This window comes from Hemibagrus wyckioides, linkage group LG22 (assembly GCF_019097595.1).
Source record: "Hemibagrus wyckioides isolate EC202008001 linkage group LG22, SWU_Hwy_1.0, whole genome shotgun sequence".
NCBI lineage: Eukaryota > Metazoa > Chordata > Actinopteri > Siluriformes > Bagridae > Hemibagrus > Hemibagrus wyckioides.
In genome coordinates this window covers 14,457,390-14,477,070 of record NC_080731.1, presented here as the reverse complement: position 1 = coordinate 14,477,070, position 19,681 = coordinate 14,457,390, and the positions used below count along the sequence as shown (strand labels likewise).

At 40.7% G+C, this 19,681-nt stretch overlaps 1 protein-coding gene across 3 annotated transcripts in view; it reads left to right on the top strand.

Annotated features, from left to right (window-relative positions):
• The window catches only part of kiaa0825 (KIAA0825 ortholog), a 119,266-nt gene that overhangs the window by 4,711 nt on the left and 94,874 nt on the right, over positions 1-19,681 (top strand). For all 3 annotated transcript variants that reach the window (XM_058375578.1, XM_058375579.1, XM_058375580.1), the window contains 3 exons: positions 795-942; positions 6,666-6,834; positions 7,352-7,997. In XM_058375578.1, coding sequence (XP_058231561.1) covers positions 795-942; positions 6,666-6,834; positions 7,352-7,997 — 963 coding nt within the window. The remainder of the gene's footprint in view (positions 1-794; positions 943-6,665; positions 6,835-7,351; positions 7,998-19,681) is intronic.

Sequence of the window (19,681 nt, the reverse complement as noted above, 5' to 3'; positions counted from 1 at the left end):
GCTGTCTTCAGCAAGTGTTTGACTTCTATGATATCAGCAGTAATAAAAGCACACACTACACAGTATACATTAAGTAAAGACACACAGGACGGAGCGTGTGGTTATAAGAAAATAATCAACAATGAGGATGGTGTGATAAAGCAAAGCAGAGTTAAATAAAGAGAAAAAGCCTTACTGTTACATACACTGAAGTAATTATTTTATTTCTTTTACACCACAGTGATTTGCCAGCGCTCACAATGTACTGATTTTATAACGGAGCACACATCATTCTTTTTATCTGATTTAGGTTATGTTTTAATGGCGTCCTTGAAACATGTTAGTTTCTGTTACTACTTATGTTATAGCAGCTATAAACATCTTCTCTCTCTTCAAATAGCCTTTCATCCTGAAGACTTTCCTGTATCTGAAAGCATAATGTTATAGTCTTCACTCTGACCAGTACTAAGCTTTGACACTGGAGACTCCTTCCAAATATTTCACTATCAACAATTACACTTTTTTTAAACTCCCAAAATCTTTGCTGTGTTCACAGGCGTATGTAAATAAGCACATTAAAATATGCTTGTAATTTGCCTTTCTTGAAAAAACATGGACATTCACAGCAGTTAAAATGTTCGTCCGAAGTACAAAGGCATCTCTTCCACAGCCAAACTTTCAAGAAGAATATTTCCCTTTATCCTACACTGGACCTTCCCCCTAGGGCATGTGTACGCTTTGTGGAGAGTCTTTCTTTGAAAAGGGATGCTTTTATGTGTTCGAGATGGAATATTTTTCTTTCCTTCTTTCCGCAGGCAGAGGAATGGAGCGGCAGGGTGACTCTCCGCATGACCATGCTTTCGTGGAGCTGCCTGTGCCGAGCATGCTGAGTGTGTCGGGTGATGCGGACCTTCAGGTCCTGATCCGTGAAACAGAGGAGAAACTGAAACTCAACTCCTGCAGGTCAGCGGCCCGGGCGGTCACGTGTCCGCTTCAATCTTTCTGTTTGCTTAAAAGCAAAACTTGAACTTTCTCTTTTAGTTCAGTGGCCTCAGGGTCTGGCTCTCCTTCCTTCACCTCGAGGTCCAATGCGTGACACAGCACACAGGTTCAAGTTGTCTTGTTCGATCCATAGAGACACACACACAACACAAACACACACACACGCACACGCACACATATGCTGGAACATAAAGTTCCTGTCCTTGAGCAAGTCTTCAGAAGAAAAAAAAATCACATGGATCCTCTCAACAGAGTATTAGAATATTGATTTGAACTTAAACGTCTTCGCAGAGCTTTCACATTGCACAAACTGCACAGAATCTCTGCTTTTGTTTTCATTTGATTTCGTACTGTTTTACATGTGTTTGCTCAATGCACAGCCCAAGGGCTCTCTCTCTCTCTCTCTCTCTCTCTCTCTTTTCCACACAAACATACAGAGCACCACAAATCTCTGCTGTGTGTCTTCAATGGGCTTTCTGTGTTTGAAAGAACCCTCTTCTTGCTGTAGACTCCAGCCTACATTTGTTGTAACGTGTTGCATCTACATCTGTTCTCATCCTAGAATACCTAAAATACTATTAACATTGAGACTAGATGATTAATTGAGACTTGATGAAAAGCATGCCACTTCACCTGAAATCAATAAACTCAAACACATGCTTTGAATGTACTCTTGGATCTGTGCCTCCTCTCTCTCTCTCTCTCTCTCTCTCTCTCTCTCTCTTTTCCCCATGCTCTGATAAAGAGGTCTCTCTATTAGACATGGATGCTTTGTTTTGAGTGAAGGACATACTGAAGAGAGCTCCCTAAATAAAGGATGTTTTTATTCTCTGGCTTTTCATGCATCATGCACCAGATGAATCTCATGTTCTGAGATAACTTTTGGAGGACACAGCTCTTTTGACCAGACAGGGCACACACATTTTTTTTTTTGTTTTCAACTTCCTATGCTCTCTTGCACTTCCTCTGCGTCTCCTACCCTCGAGTCATGATAGCAGGCCTCTCCAATCTGGAAAAATTTGTCCGAGCCTCTTTTTTAATCCTTTATGCAGCTTGGAGGATGTAGACTCTGTGTAAGACAGTGTTGTTCCTGAACAAAGCTTCCTCCTTTCTACTACTCCATTACCACCAACATCACATCTCACTTTGTCTGGTCTGCACCTTGTGCTCCAAGCAATAATCAAAGATTCTACATCCTGAAACGAAAACCCTTGGCTGGGTAATTTAAGGACTATTACCCAAGACTGGGCGGTTTCTCAGCTTTTCACTGCATTAAAGGGTTATTTTGTGTTCTTGGGGTGAGAACTGAGACCTGACAAGACAAGACAAGACCAAGATAATGAAGAAGCGTAGAGAAGAAAGAGAGAGCATTGGTTTGGACATGACAACAACATCTCCATGACCTCCACCAGGGTGGACCTCCCATGTGGCCACCTAATTCAATAAACAGCACCGGTACATCATGGAAGAAAGAAAGCAGAGAGAGGAAAGAAGAAGAAAATGCGAACATGCCTCCCACTTTCATGCCGAGCTCCAGCCTATTTATGGGTCACCCTAGCTGGCCTGCTCCAGGATGTTCGAGATTTGCGCCATAATTGAAGGAGATTAAGATAGGCCGCTGAACAGCCCTAGCTCTCTCAAATTGAAACGCTGTTATCCATTAGGTTTCATCAACTCGGACGCCAAGTGAAGCCACCAGCAACGAGAGGAGCCGTAATGAAGTGTCAGCCAAGGAGGCCGGGCGCCATGTTACACCCGCTCTGGAAACGACTTCCAATAGATACCTGCAGCACCGTGACATCTCTCACAATCTTGTAGAAGTGTGTGTGTGTGTGTGTGCACGGACATGGTGTTTTATCCTGACAAATAAGCCATGGTGCCTGGCGCTGGACGATACTAAGTACGCCAGATCTGGAGTGAACGGGATCCGCTTATACGTTTCTGCTTGACTCTGTGGAGAAAGAAGGGCTCTTTGATAGCACTCAGATAGGCTATTTGTTTCCTGGCCACATGGCTAGGTGCTCACTGAAGCTGGGGCTTATTTGAAAGGGATCTCTTCCTTTCCCTCACTCCTTCCTCCTCCCCACCTCCTCTTTCGCTCTGCCTCCTGGAGCGCGACAGGCCCGCGGCCCACCCACACTAAATTAATTTTGACAAGGAACTTAAGATAATGTCAAAGCGCTGACTAATCAGTGGATTGGGTTTCTGTAAGGCAGGGAGCTGTGAAACACGCCATCATGCCTAATGAAAGACTGCCATTGCTTCTCTCTCTCTCCCTCTCTCTCTCTCCCTCTCTCTCTCTCCCTCACTCTCTGTCTCTCTCTCTCTCTCTCTCTCTCTCTCTCTTCTCCTTACCTGCTAGTCATGTCTGCTCCACTCGGAGAAGAAAAACCATTACAGTCTCAGGGAGCATGATTGACATGTGGACAGAGAAAAAAAGAGAGCATAAGACAGGGCTTAGAAGAAATGCCTCTCCTCATCCTTTTTCCTTTAGCTCTAGACTTCTCCTCGACTTCCTCTGCTTTTGTCAGCTTCTGTTTCTGACTCTGGCTCCATCAAGTATTTTATTACATGTGTCTGTAAAGGTATTGTCCGACTTCCTTGTTTGCTTGTTTTTCTGAGCCTCTTTCTCTCGCTCTCTCAGTCTAAAAAAGCCACAGCGTTAATCCTATAGGGCAGTTGATTGATCTGGGGGTTTATTAGCTTTCCTCTGTAGTGGAGGTCACACACCCGGGTGACATGGAACCTCGGGCTTCCTGCACACACTTAATCAAACTGGAAATCCGACTATAGTGTGTCTCATAGAAAAGCAGAGGAAGTGGAGTAATTGTTAGAATTCTTGAGTGTTTTCCATTCAGGTGTTATATTCCAGTAAAAATAAGTTTTTTTATGATGTGCAGATGGCAAATGAAAGCAACCAACAAAACAGAAATGTATTAAATTATTAAATTAATTTTATTGACCGAAAAAGGGAATCTTAACACTGTGAGGCTTTTTTCAAATCATTTTAATTTTTATTTTTTAATCCTATTATTATTATTATTTTATATGTATTTGTTACTGTAATAAAATGGGTTCTATATTAGCTATATTAATTCTCATCTTGTTTAATTTTTGATCAGTGCCTCAGTATCGCTGGATGTGATCGAAATTTTAGCCATAGTTTATTTTTTAGCCAGAGAGGTTACATCATTTGGCCCACAGATCTGGACAGCAGGACATCCTAATAATATATAATACTTCTGTTAAATTCTCAAATCTGATTGGTCAGAAGGTGTGTATCTTTTTTTTTTTTTTTTTATAAGCACTCGGACAGGAGCTGCAGCATGAAACATAGACTTGATATTAATGCACTCATTCTCATACATTGTTTCCATAGTAACAGCTCATACACAGAGACTTCTATGGTGGATGTTTCCCATAATGTAAGACTACAATATGGATTTTTTTAAAGCGTTGTTTAACAATAAAAAACATCTGATCATTTGTGTGCTGAAGTTTGTTGTTATGAAACATTTATTTAACATTTATGAAAGGAGTCTCATGGGGCAGTCGCAGAGCTTTGTAGCTTTCCCAGAGCATGGGGAAGTCTTCAGGATGGAGGAGTTTATTACTACATTAATATAAACGATAACAGAAGCTAATTTGTCTCGTGGATGTTCCACATGGGGCCGTATCACACCACCCTGGTGTCTATAATTTTTGTACAGCGGCACAATCTGTCATGTGTTACTCTTTACATATTTAAGTTTTTATTGAGTGATGTCCGGTTATAAGGTCAGACTCAAACAGTTTTTTTCTTCACTGCTTTATACTTGTTATATAAAGTTTCCATTCAGCAATAAATATATTTAAATGATTCTATTTCATTATTAAGTATAATAAGCAGTTTAAATGTTTTATTCACACTTATGCAAAATATCATCATTTCTGAGTAGGATGGTATTGTAAGGTGTCTGATGTAATGTATTAAATAATTGCCCTGACATCAGAAACTATTATTAAACATTCTACTTAATGCATTTAAATATATACATAGCTTTTGAGAAGTTTAAAAAGCAACTTTATTAATTTTCACACCCTCTTATCAGAGCATAACTTCTATTACAGCATGTTTGAAGCTCATCTGTATTCATTGCTGCTTTCCTCTGTTATAACCTCTCCCAAACCCCATCAACTGCTTCTAATTGAGTCCTCCAGGTACCTGTGTAGTGTCACTATAGAGCTCTGCCCTCAGAGTGATGCCAACCCTCCTGGGTGCCCAGAACGAGCCGGGGCACTGAGTGTGTGCTGGCCCCGGGCCACCTGCATCTCAGTCTGAGAACTTGCTTACCCAGGCGTGTGTGTGCGTGTGTGTGCATGTCTCAGACAGACAGCCATGGTGATGTTCGAGGATGTTTGCGGATGGGAGCTGGAGGTTTTATGGAGCAGTAGGGCTGGATGGTGGCACAGATGGATCCTCATTTCCACCCGGCTGTTAGAGTAAAAGTCCTCCGGTGGAACCAAGCACAAATCCTACTTTATGAGAAACAGTAAACTGACTTAGTCCATGTGTCGGGCTTTATGTTTTAGATAGACGACTCCAATTAAGTGATTAAGACTACTGAAGTTTAAATAAGAGTGTTGTCATATATTACTTTGCTAAGACCATAGTACTTTGTTTTAATCTAGCTCTTATGTTTAAGCACAAAATATATATTTTGGAATAAATGCTGTTCAGTAAATAGTATCAAAAGCAGTCTTATTATCAGGTGCAAAAAAAAAGAAAGAAAGAAAGGGTTGGCTGTGTGTGCAAATTTGCAGGCAGGCATCTTCAGTAGGTGAAACAGGCGGTTTATGTTGGCTGTTAGTCGGAGTGATTTTACAGCGAGCTTCAGGCCATCATTAAAGGCCAGAACAGGAAGAATCACTGTTCCAGCACAGTCTGTCCTCACCGTCATGTCCCGTCCTCATACATATTTCCTCTTTACAGCAAAACGAGCCACATTTGCTGGGTTCCTGTTGGCACTCCTGCCTTAGAGCAAAATTAAAGTAGGAAACAGGCCTAGCGATGCAACACATGCACGTCGTTCCCTGAGTTTACTGTGGGTGCACACCGTTAAAATTAACAGCACTTTATGTTTGCTGTGTTTTCTTGCGAAATAAAAATGTGCCACTTTGAAATGGTATTTAATGTCTTGCCATTGCAAGGCATCTGGCCTTTTGTATCACTTAGTGTTTACAGCTGAGTGTTTATAGGCCTCAAGTCAGGTGGTGCTGGGAGGCTGTTCTCTCTCACAGACACATGATGCATTGTAATGGAGTGTACGTACGTGTGTGTGTGGGTGTGTGTGTGTGTGTGTGTGAGAGAGAGAGATGTGAGAGAGACAGACAGATTTGGAGAAAATGTCATGTCTAATTTATCATATACAGAGAAGACAGAAGTGCTTATGCATGGTTATGGTGAAGTTCTGCTTGTGCTGGGATGATGAAAGAGACGTGCCATTTTATTGCTAGTCTGCATCAGACTACCACACAAACACACACACAGACACACACACACACACTCCAGTGCAAATATATTGATGTCCATGTTCATTAGGGCTGATGTGTCTCGATCAGGGCTGTAGGTTGAACAGCCGGGGGACAACATGCCAACCTTGCGATTTAACTGTAAGTGTGTGTGTGTGTGTGTGTGTGTATAGTATTGAGCAGAACCTGTGCGAACTGCAGACAAGGATTGGTGAGGCCTGTGGTGGTGAGACGGTCCCCAGTCCTACAGAATGCCTAAAGTGGTTCAGTCAGAGTAATCTGAGATTGCTGAAACCCGTCTCTACTGGTCACCAGGAGCTTCTGGACTTCCTCAAAGCACTGGTAATGCATCATATACACTTTGTTTAAACTGATCCATATAAAATAGCAAATAATAATATAAGCAGTCTGTTTAATGTTGCCTTATTAGTCTAATGCACCTAAGGTCTGAAAAACCCTTTATTTAACAACATGTAATGCTACAGTTTAATGTCAATCAGTCAGCCAATCGGTCAGTGAGTCAATGAGTCAGTTAGTCAATGAGTCAATCACTGAGACTGGCAGGCGGTTAGTCAGTCAGTCAGTTGTTGAGTCAGTCAGGCAGGCAAATCAGTCAGGCAGGCATTGAGTCATACAGTGAGTCAGTGAATCAGTCACTGAGTCAGTGAATCAGTCATGCAGGCAGGCAGTCAGTGAGTCATTGAGTCAGTGAGTCTGCCAGTCGGTGAGCCAGTCACTCAGTCAGTCCTCAAAAACCCTAGGATACTTACTGATTATAGGTTAGTTGCCGCCATCTTAGTTTTTATAGTCACATGTTTCCACATTCCTCGTCTACCAAATGTCATAATTTCTTTAATAGCTACACTTTTTGAAGACGGAGGAGGCTTACACAGAGGCAGTTCTCCAGCTGCTGGTGAACATCTCCTCTCAATGCGGCGTGGCCTTCCCCACCTCTGACTCTTTATCTGAAAAGAGTCAGACTTCCATGACTCCCTTCTGCTCTGTATATGATGACATCTCTCTGGACATCCAAGAAACCTGGAATGACATCCGGCTCTTGTTGCGGCGCCACCTACTGGACAGGTTATCCATAGACACCTCCGGAGTCCCTCATAGGGCTGTCCTTCTTCTGCAGCAGCTCTGCTTCCTGTACACTGAAACAGAGGTTCTGGAGAAATATCAGGCTCTCCGGTGCAAAATGGTTCTGGAGCTTCTCAGAAAAAAACAGACATGCCGTCCAGATGGAGAAAGCGGCTTCAAAAGAATGGCTGTGGACTTCCAGGCTGTCTGTCTGGCCTTCTGTGCCATGCTGGGTGAGGACATTCATGTCCTGAATGGCATAGTTGAGCCACATTGCATTCTGAGATTTGTGAACCAGGCCTACCTGTGGACGCTGGCACAGGAGCTGGGCTTTCTTATGGAGAAGGAGGTGGAGGTGGTGATGAAGGACAATAGCACACAAGGAGGGAAGGGGACGAGGAGCTCAAGCAAGAAGGCATCAGTAGGTCAGTGTGGTTTCTGCTTCTCTCTGTAAGTGTGATATTAGCTATATTATTTGTTAACGAGTGTGTGTAGTGAGAATCTTGAAAAGCAATGAGGTTCTTGTATTTAGGTTCTGTATATGTGTCATTTTAAAGGAGTCCTGACTTTAGTGAACCATTTTTGCGCTCTTGTACCTTATGGATGAGACACAATGCCATCTGTATCTGTTAGCTCAGAATATTTGTATCTGTATTCAGACTTAACCCTGATGTGGATGTGGACTAAACCAAGCGTTTTTTGGCCATGGAAAAAACACAAAGGTAGAAACAGCAGCAGTATCGGCATGGTCTCTGGGTATACCTCAACCTCAGTTTTTGTGTGCGGGCTGTTATTTTTTGTTGTTTTTTTTTTTTTTATACCTACCCAAAATATTTCCCAGAATAAAAGCAGACTGGTAGCTTAACTGAAACCTCGACCCAGAACAGGCATTTACTAAAGGCCTTCATTCAGGTTAATGACTTTTTGTTGCCTCCCATCTAGTTTTGACCAGATGCCTTTTGAAGCTTTCTAGCAAATGTTAATTTTTCTGGCCTAGATATTAGCGCCACCACAGCTAAGTAAACTCTATGCAGTTCAACAAATGAGTTTGGATTATTTAGGTAGGAACTGCCTTGCAATTAACGGAGTTCTCTAAAGTAAAAAAAAACCAACAACATCCTGCTCTTATAAGTCCTTAAATCTTTTTAATCTTCACTTTTTAAACTCAAGAAATTTAAAGATATTATCTCCCTAGAACATTTTCCTTGTTTTAATCTATTCCCTTTTACCACATCACTGGGACCATTTAATGGTCGAGCACTTCAGGTTCTACCGTCAGCCCAACAATCCTTAAAATAAATCACCAGAGGCGGAGTAGCTACTAATGTGGACGCAGCGAGCATGTAATGCATGCGCACGACTATGCCACTTTCCTCGGCTGTAGCCATTTGTGACTGTACGCTGAATGTAAACGCTAGATTATGACACCTGCCTTCAGGCACTGTTTAATGACTACAATTGTTATTGTACTATTAGAGAATTTTAATGAGAGCTGTTCACAGTCATTTACCTACTTGCTGACTGGTGATCACACCATTTGCAGAGTTCTTTTAAAGGCACTAATAATTCACCTTCTGCATTAAGTAGTATGCTAACCCTCATGCTAATCAAGCAAACACAGGGCAACATCCCTGTTATTGAGAAATCAGTCTTAAAAGTGCATGAAAATGTTCTCTTTGTTTGTTCAGCTCAGCTTAAAACCTTTTGAACTTTGCAGACTGTGTGTGCAAAGGTGTTATTATTAAGCTTTTATTCATTCAGCACATTTTGCGGGCAGGAGCATAGCCGGGAATGAGGCAGCAGCTCGGCAAGGGTCCCAGGGGAGAACGGCGCACTTCCTGGCATGCCATGCTGTCAAGGCACTGAAGCATTTAACAGCTTTTCATGCACTGCGATGGCAGCTTCTTTTAACCCCCTGCATCTGAAAAGGAGAGACGCATGTTGTTCCTTCCTTCTTTTATCAGATGTGGACGGCAGAGACCTTTGTGCTCATCTTTTCTCCATTGCTTTGCTGGTCCCTCTTTCTTTATGTCCTCACACCCCCTTTTCTCTTCCCTTCTTCCTGGAAGTAATGGGCTGAAGACTGGACTGCAGAGTCTGATGCACGGCTCGACTGATCTGGAACAATGGGGCACTTTAAAGCCATACCATCACACCTCAGTGCGTTTGCAGGAGACATGGATGGGGGCAGGAGGGGCACCAGTGATTTTGTGTGTGTGTGTGTGTGTATGCATAATCCTGTAGGTGAGATAGGTGCTTTTTCTGTTTAATATCAAACTCAATTTCACACTAAAAAGATTACAAAAAAATTTATTTTAACAGGTACATTGATAACATCACTAATAAGAGCTTTGCATAAGTATTCACCCCCTTGAACCTTTCACATTTTTGGAACTGGATTTGGGATAACAGTATGTCATGAAGCTACATAAAAATAGATTTAATAGGGAAAAATTAACACTTTTTACAATTTATTTCCAAATGTAAAAAATTGTCCTTGCTTCTTTGACTAATTCCCTCTTTACCTGCTCACTGAATTTTGGTCAGTGGTCAAGCTTGTACCATATTCCTTCCATATTTTAATATTGGAGGTATTTTTCTAGACTTTTCCAGAAGTCCAGAACTGTTTTGATGGCTCCTTTGTATCTTTGTTTAGGTACGTTTTACGATTGTATGTTTGAGATCATATTTTTAACTCCAGCATATATAATCAAGGTTTTATTTATTTTCCGTGAATTTCATTAGTATCACAATCCTCTTATCATCTCAGCACTTAGCCTGAAAGCGCACTACAACCGTTTCTCTCTAATAGCCCCTCACATTGGTGCGCATTGCTTATGTTGCTGTAGTCTCTCCCAGGCCCTTGTACACTGTTGTTTAATATTTAATTACTCTTCAGTAAATTGTTTCAGTCTCACTTTCCACATTTATACAAGATGCTGAACGTACTGTGATGGCGATGGTGCATGCACTCATGCAATTATAGTGCCGAGATTTCTTCCTCTTACGCTCTGAATTGTTTACTGTCCCGACTATTGATTATTTACATCCTCTAAACCAAGACTTTTGTGGTTTTAATGAGAAGTAGGGAAAAATCCATGTCACAATGTGTCCTACAGTGTGTAATAACAGGAGAGCCCTCAGGTTTTCATGTATTTTTTTTTTCAAGGAGGGAGAAACCTTGAGTTTATTAAAACACGCTACAGAGTATATCCAGTTGTTTGGTATCGAGTGTTTGTCTAATGGAAAATAGCTGGAAGAGAAGATCAAAAAGCATGTCTGGCTTATACCGGTTGAGTTCGGCAGGCATTTCTGCTTTGGATTTTACCAGGAGATTATTTTGCATTTCCAGGTTTTTCTTCCTAGTACGATTGGAATAAAAGTCGATTTGCCACTGCATGGCAGGCCTTAAGGGAAGAAACTGTTTTAAGATTATATTACTAGAAAATTGAGGTGGAAACTGTCACTGGTTCTCTTCCTGTCACTCCTTCATGTTATGGTGAGGTTGAAGCATCAGATATTACACCACAGGAAAGCTGGCAACCCCTGCTGTGGTCCAGGTGGACTGCGCTTCTGGCAATGCAAGGACCGAGGGTCTCATGAATAAATATATTCACGAGCACATGAGGTTCCAGAGGAAAAAAAGTAAACTTCATATGAGAATGTATATGCAGGTATGCAAAAACTTTCGACCGGTGTGAATGCACACATTCCTGCTCGAACCTGTTTGTTATGAAGTGCATGGTGCATTGGAGTAATGACCAAGTTTTGGAGAATTTTTTCACTCACTTGTTTGAAATATATCAGGTTATTATTCTCTCTAACACACACGTGTTTGACTGCACTTTATGTCAAGAAGGCATAATTTATTTATTCTGAGTATTAATAATGACAGAGACAAATTGATTATTTCGATTATTTCACAATAACAGCTTTCCCCAAAATGATTTCTTCTCTTAAGCCAAACAATTCATCTGACAATAACACTTTTTATTAATTAAAGAATTGCACATCATACATTTTCTTCATTTTTTAGTTACAGTTAATCTTGTGAAACATCCAAGGAACAAATTAGTTCCTGTTACAACTTATGTTACAGCATCTAGGCACTGTCATTCCCTCACCAGCCTCTCTTCTTTTCTTTCTCTTGAAGTTAATTTTACATGAAAACCGTGAGGTTCTCTTAGCTCGAAAACTTAAAAGAAACAGCTTTACCTCTACATGACATTTCCAGAAATAAATATCTCTTTACAGACAATTTCACCTTATCAGCATTTACACACATTTATAACAAGACGTATGTAAAGTATTCGACCTTACAAGTCTATGCGTTACTATAGAAATAATGACATATTAATCAACGCTTTCTGACTTGTGGTAAAAGGAATAAATATGCCCTACTTTGCTGGTGATTATTTTCCTGCAACGGCACACCGTGTCATGTTTTATTCCGTCCTCAATTCCAAGTTCGTCTGAATGACACGGTGCTGTGTGTTTCAGAGTGGACTACACCGGCCGTAGCTCAAATGTGCACATGACAAATAATTCAACCTCAACCGTTAGGGCTTGTATAAAAGGTCGACTTAAAGCTCAGGGCCCTAAAATCAGGCCTTTTGACCTCAGCAACAACAGTAACAACAAAACAACAGCGTTGCCCATAGGGCACAAGCTGAACCCACAGCGTTCAAAGTGTGTGTGTGTGTGTGTGTACTTTCTCTCTGTTTTCCATGCCACTAGAGCCGTGTTTCTGTGCTAAAGGGGCAGGATAGGAAGAGGCAGAACCAGCTTTGATATGGAAGCCGCCAGATTCCCCTGGTGCCACTGTTAACATCTGCATCTGCGTGGATCTTTGCCTCCGACATGCTGAGCAGGCTTTGTTGTCCTGTCAGTCAGAGTCAGCGGAGAATTCTGCCGTTGATCCGACTGGATGATAAACTTGTCAGCGTTCTTTCTTTTTTTCTTCCCTCCTTTGTTATGTGATGTTTGGCTTGAACATGAACACTAGTAGTTATACTCCTAACATAAATTTATCCCTCCTTCTCAGATCAGTCTTCTCTCCTGGACTGAACTCTTCCGGTTTTTTCCTCAATCCTTTCTTGATGTGGCCCGCTTAAGGCAAAGGACCACCTTAGCTAGGGATCATATTTCACTATTTTACATTTTATCTGTGTGTGTGTATATAGATAGATAGATAGATAGACATAGATATCTTTTCTCCATATGAAGAACTTTCTTTAAAAAAAATCTTTTATGCAATCTAAATAACTAATTATAATAAAAAGTTTGTTAATTCCTCAAGGCAAAAAGGTTCAGGTGATTTTTTTTTTTTTTGGTAATCAATATTTGACTTAAAATCAATTCTTACAAGTATTGCAATTCTTTTTCAACAATCTGCATTTACTTAAGCAAAAGAGGCTTTATCTGATTAAATATGCGTACATCCTATACAAAAAAAATGTAGTCCGTGGATGATACAATTAAATCATTTATTTCACCATGTATACACACTGTACAAGACTTTTACAGAACAATATTTCAGGGGAACATCATGTATTTATAGTTTAATGAAAATGGTTAGTATGCTATTTTTAGTATAAGATCTATCAGGAAGCTTTGTAAGACTTTGTTTCTTATCATGCAGTAGAAAAGAGTGGACAGAAATGGTGGAATAAACACATTACTGCTGAGTTCTTACATTTCTATTACTGTGGTTTAAGACGAGACATGTCGAAGTGTGTTCAAAAAATCTGAAAAATAAAAAGGTAAAAAAACCCAAACAAACCCAAAACTCTGCCTGTAGAATCCGGCATTAAATATTCAGTCATATTTCATTTAGTGAAGTCAAAAGTTATATTCTTGAAAAACATTCATGTTTTATTCAACGTCCATGTTCACTAGTGATATTACTAACACACCGAACCAGGAAGTGGAATTTTACCTGGTGATCACAGACAAGTGGAGTGATATACATAGTGGAATCCCACTCGACCAGCTGAATTAGTGGACTGGAACTAACTGTTTTATAAAATGCCATCACTTTGACACACACGTCACTCAGTGTGTCTTAATACACAAACATCTTTCTCTGTGCTTTTTCATCCCAGGATCAGCAGAATGCCCATTTCCATAGCTGTGTGTGCAGCAGTTTTAATGTTGTAGCCAGATACACAATTTCCTTGTGTTTGTTTCACCAGTGGCTCTGGTTTTGTCAGCATACTGCTCCCCATGACACCGCTGTGTGACTGATCCAGCCACCGAGAGCGAATGGGTATCAGAGGACGAAAGGAAATAAAATCACTGGCTAAATTATTGCATGATTGCCTATTTCCCAAAAGACAGGGCATCATTTGGTGAAAGGCATTTAATAATTACATTTAGTACCCGTGTCAGACGCATGCAATTCACCACACTAATGGGCCAGCTAGGTAGAGCAAGGCCCCATGGGTCTGAGCAGAACATGGTGTAGCCAGACAACACGACGTGAGACTAGGGGTGTGTGCGTGTGTGTGTGTGTGTGTGTGTGTGTGTGTATGGGTGTTTCTGTGATAGTGAATGAAAGGAGAGCACAGCAGTGTGAGTGTGTGGAGATGAAGTGGCAGTAAGTGCAACCCAAAGGGGAAAAGCACTTCAGCGTCAGTTTAATACACCAGGCCGGGGATTTGGCAGTCAGCCACACAGCAATTGTTTACCTTTTTGCTCACTGACTGCATCTGTTCTGTTTTGTAAACGGCACTAAACTATCCGGCCGTAAACACTGGAATCAATAACAACTGTTTGGGGATTTCCTTCCCTCCCCACGTTGCTGTTCTCTTTTTTCCCCCTTTGCACTCTCCCTCTTTTCTTGTGCTATTTTTAATGCCATACCTCTCTCACACTCTCTCTCTCTCACTCACTCTCTCGCTTTCACTCTCAGAACACACACACACACACACACACACACACACACACACACTCTGTATGTAAAGAAACAGAAAAGAAAACAAAAATTTGAACCTTCATAAAAATAAAAAGATACAAAAAGGCATGTTTTATAAATGAATGTATAGATCTGTCAAATATTACATTAAATAAGTGTTATAACTGCTGCTATTTTATATATTTGTTTCTTATGAGTTCTGAATATGACCATAGCTGCCAGTTGTGCAGTTCCTTCACGTTCCCCTAAAACACAGCTCAGTTTCTCTTCAGTACTGTGAGCGGAGAAGTTTGCCGTGTCTGATGCTGTTATATTTTGGATGGCCTTAAAGGAACTCTGTCTCTGTTTTAATTTCCTGTCTTTGTTCTTTTGGTTTGAAGGTGTTGTTGGGCCAGCGGTGCTGAGTTGTTGGTAATCTGGACTTTTACAGAAATCAAGTTGCCATCCAAGTTGTTGTAGTTGATTAATGGGCCTCATATTTTCTTCTGTATAGATGTATCAGTGTGATTATTGCGTTCTGTAAATATAACCAGATTTGAATCAGTGGAATTTGGATATGATTACATAGAAGGCTCTGTTTTATCTGTAAGTGTGTGTTTATGTGGCCTGGTTAAAGCTTCCTGCAGCACTCAGGGTTGTGTGGAGGTAAGGGTATGATGTTATGTGCAAAGGTGATATGATTAGTATTTTACCCTTTTTCGGAAGGCCATGATGCTTGCTTTTTTATGGTTTACTGCTGATAGTCCTCTAGGATGGACAGGTTCTACTGTAAGGGGACAGCAGGACTAAATCATCTGCATAGAGCAAGAACTTCAATACTGTTGTTAAAGGAGAGATGTGGGGCTGTAGATTTCTCCAGCGTTGTAGATAACTTGTTGATAAAGAGCTGGACTAAAGTAGCATCCTCTGTCTCGCCTCAGATACATGTTTAAAAAATGTGGTTCTTTTCAATTTTCACTGCCCACTCATTTACACTGATTTGCTGATACCCCTTCTTTCTTTCTTTCTTTCTTTCTTTCTTTCTTTCTTTCTTTCTTTCTTTCTTTCTTTCTTTCTTTCTTTCTTTCTTTCTCATTCCTTACTCTATTTAATTATTAACTGATTAACATAAACAGCATAGTGGTCAGAGCTTATTCTCTAATGTTTGAAATCTCTCAGCTAATATCTCTCCAATTAAATGAGGCTTCTCCTAACTACTTGGACATCCCTTATTTTTAACCCACCGAAGTGATAACTGAATTATTCACATGCTCCGCTTTGTTCTAGCACTGCAGTCTTTGACAAGCAGTTTCCTTACTAGCTCATGGCCTCACATGCCATTTTTACAGCATATCATTTTTACCTCGCACTAATCCATCTCCTCTTGGCGCTTAAAGCACTGCTTTCTTTATACTTTATCTTAGAGCCTTGCCCTTTTATTGACCTCTGGCATGGTACTGGCTTGTCTTCCCTTCGCTGACTGTAAATGACACGACTGGCTGCTTTCAGCACGGTGGCCACCTCCTCTCCATCACCATGTTGTAATAACCCCCATTACGCCGCCAGTGCCGGGGCCATCCTTTCCCACACAGGCTACTTAGAGTTAGCAATGAGAGTGCTAGTTTAATAAGCCATTAATGGATGGGCCAATAAATAGCAAGGCTATGGCTGTGTGAGAACAAGACAAGCCAGCATGACAGCAGGCTATTAAACATGAAGGTGAGATGCCAGGGCTAAGTGTGAGTTAGTGTCGACAAGGCAGATGACCTGAGCTCAAGGGTAGGGCTGGTGGAGCTCGAGCCAAACACATACATTATAAAGATACAGGAATGAGCACGGGTGAAAGGGTTCAGGTTTCATAAAAGGATTCATATATGCCCAAAGAATAGAGAGACAAAAGACTGATAAAGAGGAGTTATTGTCTGTCACATTATTGGTGAAGCGGCAGTTCAACTATTCAGCATTTCCTAAAGCTATTTCTGTGTAAATATTGTGTCCACACAAGAAATCCAGTCCTGTGGTCATACTTTTTTTTAAAAATAAATCATTACTACCATTGCTATTTCTTTCTCCTTTTTTTCTAGTTAAGCAGCATTAACACCGTATACATTATAACAGCTCCTAAAATGACCTCATACTATTACAACTAGCATCATTTCACTCAAAAGTATGACAAAGCAATTATGTACATTAATATAGACTGTAGAATATACTTTAATGCTTTAACCCCCGTGAGGAGCAACTTTATGTAGCCACAGTCTGTACCCACTCCCGATAATGTCTCTGGTGATGTAGCATAAAGTGAAGAAAGCCTTTGGCCAACATATCATCTAAAAGCCTTGGAAAATAAAAAAATAAAAAAGTTATTTGACTCCAGCTAGCATCTTCATTTTCTCTGTGTTTTGCTAGCATTAGTTATATAACAGATTTTTTTTTATACTGCATTATGTTGAGCTGCAATTCTCTGAATCTGGAGCTATTGTCTAGCTTTCTTACAAGCTAATTTATATGCTTAATAAAAATAGAGCCAGGCCCACATCCTCGGTTGGTGTGTGCAGTGCAGCAGGTGGAAGGATTTATAAGAGTAGTCGTGTCAAAGCATCGAGGAGGTTTGGGGCACTGAGGATTATATCACTTAACCGCAGTGTGTTACAGTTAAACGGGTAAAATAATAAAGGAGGGTTTTTTTGTGAAAGTCTTTTTTTCCTTTATCTGGATTAGTGAAGAGACAGGGGGATAAAAAAAAAAGTTGGTGACCTTTGTATCAACTGTCGAATGACCCTGCTTTAAATAAATTCCTGTGATTTAGAAAATAAAAAAACCCACAGATATACTTGATACACAATGCACACAAGCTAGAGGCTAATGTGTATGCAAAACCTACAATTCCAGGAATAAGAAATCAGGTGTAAGGGAGATTCTGCAGGAAAACTGCATACCTGTGAACCTGGATAAAAGACTGGATCATCGAGTAAGGCTCTTAACTCTCATCTGCTCAGCTCTGTACTTGACCTATATCCTGGATAAAGCATAAAGCAAATGAATAAATATTAATACAACTCTACAGCTTTAGAAGTGCAGTAAGTGCAGAAGAGCTGACTCTTTAAATGGTGTCCAACCCATTTACAGTTAGTGTTACCATTTATGACTGCTTTCAGTGTGTTACTCAGAGCACGGCGCTACACACAATGCTTTATTAAGTGCTTCACAGAGATGCTGAGCATTGTTTAGATGAAATGTGTCATTACATGGAAACTGCATTCACCCACTGTAGCTCGTTTCCTTTACGTCTTGATGAATTCACTCGGGGACATGAGGTACGTGAAGCAGCTGGATAAACCTTCACATATTCGTATGTATAATGCAATATGTGTGCCAATGTGTATGATAATGGAACAGGCAGAGCTCCACTGTTGTTATTGTTGAGGTTCATTTTGTAGCTCATGGTACTGGTGGGCTAGAGAAGCTTGCCATGCATTCATGCAACCTTTTTCCATACACTGCTCCACGGCTTCTCCTGGTCCCTTTGGAACCCATTAATAAAGCACTGGAGAGCTGAGATGATTACACACACATACACACCACACACACACACACCACACAAAGACACATGCATACACAAAGACACATATAAAAACAAACGAGGTGCCCACTAGACAGCTGCTGGGTTCAACTTGTGCATCAGAATAATCACCCAGACTGACGTGCAAAAGAGAGAGAGAGGGGTAAAAACACAAATAAAGATATTTATAGCTTCCTTATCTCTCATGCCAGCATGCCTGATTAAACCAAAGGGAACAAGGGAATAAGTATGTTGTCATATTGTCAGATTTGTTATAACAATGTGACAAAATGACATTAGAATCCAGAGGCAATCATGTTTCAGTTATTGGGTCTGCTTCCCTACCCCCCATCACCCCCAACACCCCCCTTCTCTCAATCCTCACCACACTTCATCATCCTCAAGTTTTTCACAACTTCTGTTAATGCCTCCCTTATCCACTTTAACTTCTGTTAATGCCCGACTTTATCCCCAACGCCTTTTCTGTTAGCACAGCTCATTTAAGAGCACATACAAAAAAGCGAGTTTGTCTGAGCTTTGGAGGAAACAGTCTGGCTGTCCTCGCCAGTCCTATTCTTCTGCTCTAATGCGGAACATCCCCCGAGTCATGGCATGGGCAGCCTCAGGGATGCAAAAGCAATATTAGAGACAGGGGTCATGTGCGGGTGAGCTGAGAAAAGTTTGTGCCATTAGAACAAGCTTTTGAATGAGAAATTTTCAAGGGATTTGGTGGAGCTGGGAGTATGAGTGTGTGTGTGTGTGGGGGGGGGGGTGCTAAGGGGCAATCAGAAGCTTGTGAGTTCAAATACCAAGACTGCCAAAGCCACTGCTCAGTTCTTAAGCACATTAACCTCTGATGCTTGGATTGTACCATTTCTTAATTGTATTTTGCTTTTTTGTTGTAATTTTTAAATACATCTTGGATAGTTGATTCCTACTGTATGCTGATGTTTGGGTCAAAAGTTGTAATATTCTTTTATTCATGTAGAACATTGATTTGTATGAGCTCATTTAGTGATCCCAGAAATTAAGGTCCATAGTTTTAAACCTGTCATGGTCTGATACACCAGTGATGAGAAGATGATGCAACCCTTAGCTGCAGAATCACTATTCTAATCTCAGAAGCTTTCTTGGGTAGAGTTAACTTTTGATTGTTGAAACTATGAGTACTAATTAAAACTCAAGTATTGTTATTGTTATTCAGGTCTCTGTGACCTGAACACTTTCATTGTGTCTTGATGAATGTATAGATTCTATGTGTTTCTGGATCTGTACTGTACCATTTTTGGTGGGTTGGTTTGATTAGATAATTGGAATGTTCGGTTGCATTATTGGATGGATAACTGGATAAATGGTTGGTTGGATGGTATGAATGTTTGGTTGTCTGATCGGGCGGTTGGTTGGATAGTTGGATAAATGGTTGGTCAGTTGGTGGGTCGGTTGGTTTGGTTAGTGGGTGATTGGACTGGAATGTTTGGTTGGTTGGATGAATGGTTGGCTGGTTGGTTGGTTGAATATTTTGTTTTTGTTTTTTTTTTCTCCTTTCTCTGTTTCTCTTCTTTTGCTTTGAGACAATGCCCATTGTAAAAGGCGCTATACAAATAAATTGAATTGAATTGAAAAAATTTGTTGCTTGGTCGTTGTTTCTGTTT